Here is a 5521-nt window from a genome sequence, read left to right as displayed (position 1 = left end):
CACTCTGACATTGTTTTGGTATTATTTGATACACCAGAAGTCTGTTTCAACTGCAGATTGTAAATATTTGACAAATGAGCAGTTTCATAACTGCAACAGCGATATCTGTCCGCAGCAGTGGCCGTTTCCATCACTGTTTATTGCCGATTATATTTTCACCTGCAACGCTGATATCATCCCGTTGTTTGTCTTTCAGGAAGTTCCTGCAACCGCTCATTAGAGGCCGAAGTCTGAACCAAACAACAAGAGGAACTCGCAGATTTGGGCTGCAAACCGCTCACATGCGCTCCATGTTTCATAACCCATGATGGAATATTGTCGTGGGAGCTAAACTTCCACTCGTTCCAGTGAGGTCAGATTACAGCACGTTCTTTTTTTTTATACTGTACTTTCCTTTCCTTCCGATGCCACGAGATCATCATGTTCAAGCCAACATACCCTCATTTTATGCATCTTTTGAGTTTTTGCTCTCCTCTGATATTGTAATGGTATGATTCTAAACAAAAAGAATCTCCCACAGTCTGAATCATAACACAATATCAAAGAAGATATCAGAGCAATAAAGGCTGCAAATAAGCAAAAATAGCAAATGCTACAATCGTGTAAGAGTTGGCGGCACCTAGTGGTGGGAAAGTAAATTGCACCATATTAACTCTGGACGAAACAACGGATTTGATCTATGTCTGGAAATATTTGGTGGTTAGCTTAATTAAGCATTTTACTTCAAAAATTAGACTTCAAATGGGATCAATATTGCCAATGGGTAACACAGGCTGTTTGTCCACTCTGGGCTTCTGTAGAAAGTGGTGAAGCAACCTTCCTAGCACCGTTGGAGGTGGACCCAGATCACATTTTGTATCTTCCTGTTGAGTGAATAAAACCCAGTTTCTTGGTTACTTTAGACCATAGAACACATTGAAATTTATATAAAATATACATTTTCTGTGATCACATTGTCAAATGTGCTATTAAATTATGTAAAATATAAAGCATTTAAATTGAAGGCTGACTCAGCACATCATAAATACAGATACTTAATAGAATATGACAATTTTCACTCTGGTTAAAATACTTTCAGGATTCTGACATCACATTTTTGTGCAACATTTGATCTAAAACAAGCTAATTAAGATCTAACTAGACAAAAGTGCCATCAAGTTAACCCCTAATCTGAGCCTGTTTTTATATTTAAAAAAAACCTTTTGAGAGGTTTGTTCCTTCAGTGCTTCACTTCTTGTGCAGGAAAAAGTTCAAGCTGGAGGTCCTGACACAGAAACTTCTCAAACCGGAAATAAACATTTACCTAAACGAGTAAACATTCAGAGCCAGCACCGACATATTTTTGGATGCTTGAATTTTTTTTAGGAGCATATTTTTAGATCTTCTGTGAAAATGTTAAAGTAATATAAGAAGGTGAAACACAGTGTGGGACAACTTGTTAAGAAAAGGTGGAATAGATAAAGGTGGAATTCTCTGGCAGGCTTTCTATCCAGTTGCATCATGGGAAATGTATTTTATTATTGTTATTATTATTATTATTATTGATCCAAAAATCCATCAACTTATGGCCTCTGATTATCTGACAGCACTGCAAGAATAGTAATAATGAGCCTTTTCAGTTGGATTAATTATTTATTTTTGCATTATAATCACAAAGGAAGACAACAGAAGTCATTTAAGAATAATAAAGAACAAAAAGTACAATATATTTGGCAGCCGTCCGAAGGACACATTGTCAATTTAAATAAATACATAGGTCCATCGGGTCAGGAGAGCAAGCGGCCCTCTCTGTGGCTGCTCTGTGGCTGGTAGCTGCTGGGGTCCACAGATTCGGGCCTGCTATGAGGGGCCGGGCCCAGGTACTGTTCAAATTCACTGCGGTCCAGGTCATACAGCATGTCCAGCTGAACCTGTTCCAGGTAGAAATCCAGCGAGGGACCAGGCGGACACAGCAGGCTCCCATAAAACCGGGACTCCCCATGATCCACATGTGGAGCTGCGGGGCTGGAGGAAGCATACTGCACGTGGTTCTGATGTCTCCTTGGAAACGGTTCTGTGGCATACGTGGCTGGATTGGGGTTTGGGTACATCTCGGGATGGTTGTGGAAAGGTTCTGCTGCTCCTGCTGCCGCGTCCCCAAACACATGCATGTTTGTGTAGCTGCCGTGTGATGGGGCAAAATGAGCCAGGGAGTTGGAGTAGGTGGGCATGCTGGGGTAGGATGCCTGCTGGTTCTGCAGCAGGTGGGTGAGGTTGTTGGACACCATGAAGCCAGAGGTGCAGAGCGAGTTCAGAGCGGAGGGGGCATCTGCCCCCGGAGGCTTGGTGTTCTTCTTCAGCTGCTTCCTCCTGCGGGGCCTGTACTTGTAGTTAGGATAGTCAATAGTGTGCTGGACCCTCAGCCGCTCGGCCTCCTGCATGTACGGACGCTTCTCGGCCAGAGACATGGCCTTCCAGGTTTTTCCTGCAGAAAAGATGAAAAAGATTAATTCCAGTCATTTAATAAGTCTGACTATTGAATAATAATAAGGTTATAGCAGTATTATGGGTCCACATAAACAAATATTGTACTATTTTTAACACTTAAAATGGCTAATAATTCGATTCTGGTAATCCAGTAAAGACTTTACCTAGTATTTTGCTGAGATCTGTGTTCTCCAGGTCTGGGTTCAGATGAGCCAGCCGCCTGCGCTCCTCTTTAGTCCAGATGATGAAGGCGTTCAGGGGCCTCCTCACTCTCTGCTGCGTCGAGGAGGCGGACTTGGCTTCGGGGCTGGTACAGCTGGAGTCCGAGTTCACAGACGCCGGGCTGGACGGACCCGAAGCCGGCGAGCGCGCCTCGCTCCTCTGCTCCCCGTCTGCGGAGGCCGAGTCCTCGCTTTGGAACGCGTTTGCGCAGTGCTGGTACGCGGCGGGGTCGTGGCGGAAACGCATGGTCAAACTGGGCTGATGCTGGTTGGAATCGGCTCTGGGTAACTGTCATCCTCGTAGTGATGAAGAATGACCGATATATGTGGGCGCTCCACCAATGGGGGCCCGGGAGGAGTGGATTAAAGGTGTGAATTCCAGGTGTTTCTCTCGGGTCGGCGGCAGGCCTATCTGACGCCACAATCAGCAACCTCACGAAACTTCAGATGAGAACAATTATCAGTCTGTAGACAAATAATAAACAATTAAGACGATGCCACAATGTTGCATCATGTCTAAATTCAGCCAAACAAGACAACAGTTACTTTTCCCCTGTAAAATTCGCCCAAGCAGAAAATGATAGTTCTTTTTTTGTGTACATTATTTTGTATTTTTAGATTTTTTTTCAGGTTTGTGCATGATTTATTTAGGCAAGAGACACCCTAGAATTGCCACTTGGAATGAAGCTAAATCTGTTTTCAGTCGTGATTTGGTCAGAAACCATATTAGGGAAATCAAATTACAGCTTTCGGAGAGAAATGGAATCTAATCAATTGGTCCTGAAAGACGGCCGGAGTATTGATGGGAGGACTTCAAAGTTTTCTGCAGGCTGGGTTAGTTACTAATTACATTGTGGATCTCGGTTCTTATCGGTCCTCCACTGTCTTTATCGAAGCGCATCTTACAGGACTGAAACAAACATGATCAAGGCGCTTTTATTGCGCGATTACTGCGCACAAATATTTGCCCTGAACAACAACAAAAAAAAAGACAGACGTGCGAGGAGCTGAGGACACTGAAAAACGAAAATAAAATAATAAAATGCTGTAAAAAGAACACATTTTAATTCTTGGAATGGAAGGAGTGGCTGCTCAGGAAGACGCACAAGCAGGAAACGGCCCAACGCGAAGGAAGAGAATCTTCAGATCCCTTCAGACTCACAGAAACTGTCTCTTTATGTATACTGTGACACAAATGTTGAGGGGAAAAGGGTAAATAGTCAATACACGTAGAGTAGTGACAGTTATTGTGAACTTAGATTTGGAATGGGACACGAAGCATTGATTTTTGTCTTTAATGATCACCGTGTATAACACGACACCATTACCTCTGTGGTTTCAATGAATATGTGTCTTTATGCACATTATGCAGACAATACACGCCATTATGGTGACGTCTGCAATACACGGACAGGCTGAGGTGAATTCATCTGCACCTGCGAGGCTTTGTCCCTGCAGACGAGTCGCTTATGAGGCCTCTTTGAAACACAAATAGTGTATTAAAGGTCCGGAGAGGGTTAATACACACCTGCCTTCGGGGGCATGTTTCAGTTTGGACCAAGGGTTGGTCCTAATCAAAAATCCAATCAGTCCATTGACATTGGCAAATTCAATAGCAGGATTGATTGAGTTATGTTGTTTGCGCTGACAAATGCGCGCGCACCGACTGAAGTTCTGAGAGACGAGATAAGGCAGGAAAAATCCATGTGAGCGCAGTGAATTCATCTCTTTGGGCTTATAAAGTGGAATAACTGACTGGAATAAGCACGGAGTTAGCTGGTGTTTGTCCAGGGAGGGAGGGTGGCTCCTTTGACGCGATGTTGGAGTGAATCCACATCTGCGGCGTGAAACGCGACGCATGCGCCAATGCGCTGCGAAGAAGCTCTAATGGATTGAATCAATTAGCTTGAACGACGCAGCGTGAATACAATAACGTTTAGTTTCGGCTGAGCTTTGACTTAGGTCGGACAAATATTAGACGGTCTTTGTGGATAAATGTCTGTGTAGATTCTCAATCATCCAGGTCATTGTATCCAAGGTAGTTTTCTATGTCAAGACACCCAGTCCAGTTGACATAGAAAACTACCTTGGATACTTTATGATAAACCCTTCGACGATTTAAGTGTGTGAGGGGGGGAAGTAGAGTTTCTTTGAATATTTGCACCGAAATGACATAGAAAATGTGACCTTTTTTGTAGAAAAGAAGGCACAATTTGTGGTTTATTCCATCTCTTATAATGATTCCTAATCTATGAGGTGACACGGGGGTATCACTGCATTGTCTCATGGCCAAACTAGCTGAATGGCCTCTGTGCTTCCTCAATGGTGATTGTCCTCATGATTACTGATCACAATGTGCCATTGTACTGAACAGAACTCATATATGGGACACCTCCTCTCCTTCTTCACTTTGGACCAGGGATGGCACAGGTAGGGATGCCGGCCTTGAGAGTCGGAAGACTTGCTTAGTCTCTGCCGTTTTGGTCGGACTGGATGCACGTTTGGGTGGAATATCAGATGGATTTTGGAGCTCTTTGACGGACCTGGAAATAGCGATTCTCATCTGGCTGCAGAGCGTCTGTCGTCCGGGGAGGACCGGGTGCCTGCTGGAGCTGCGGAGACGCTCACAGAAATCCGCAGGAGAGTGAAACAGGAGGCCTCTGATAACGAAGCACTGTATTGCAGGCCGCAGGCGGCGCCATCCCACTCTTTTTCCCTACAGTGGCTCATTCATAGAGAGCTGCATTGTATCATGGCTGCAAGGTGTGAAGGGGAATATAATACATGTGATTTTCACAGCCAGCATCTTGCTGTATTGTATGGACACAGCAGGT

At 44.2% G+C, this 5521-nt stretch overlaps 1 protein-coding gene across 1 annotated transcript; it reads right to left on the bottom strand.

Annotated features, from left to right (window-relative positions):
* Window positions 1-1650: 1650 nt before the first annotated feature.
* Window positions 1651-3167, bottom strand: sox32 (SRY-box transcription factor 32). Its single transcript, XM_003968094.2, has 2 exons — window positions 2631-3167; window positions 1651-2464 (listed from the first exon to the last, which is right to left on the bottom strand). The coding sequence occupies exons 1-2, from the start codon at window positions 2932-2934 to the stop codon at window positions 1767-1769; spliced, it is 1002 nt and encodes a 333-aa protein (XP_003968143.1). The 5' UTR covers window positions 2935-3167; the 3' UTR covers window positions 1651-1766.
* Window positions 3168-5521: the final 2354 nt, after the last annotated feature.

The sequence above is a fragment of the Takifugu rubripes genome, chromosome 10 (assembly GCF_901000725.2).
Source record: "Takifugu rubripes chromosome 10, fTakRub1.2, whole genome shotgun sequence".
In the NCBI taxonomy this organism is placed as follows: domain Eukaryota; kingdom Metazoa; phylum Chordata; class Actinopteri; order Tetraodontiformes; family Tetraodontidae; genus Takifugu; species Takifugu rubripes.
The sequence above is the reverse complement of the archived record's forward strand: the minus strand, read 5'-3'. Positions and strand labels throughout refer to the sequence as shown.

Excerpts from the sequence above, each read along its gene's own strand:
- sox32 (XM_003968094.2), bottom strand. The coding sequence starts at position 2,934 with ATGCGTTTCCGCCACGACCCCGCCGCGTACCAGCACTGCGCAAACGCG. Across the intron at positions 2,465-2,630 it reads AGATCTCAGCAAAATACTAG|GAAAAACCTGGAAGGCCATG; the intron begins GTAAAGTCTTTA and ends TCTTTTCTGCAG.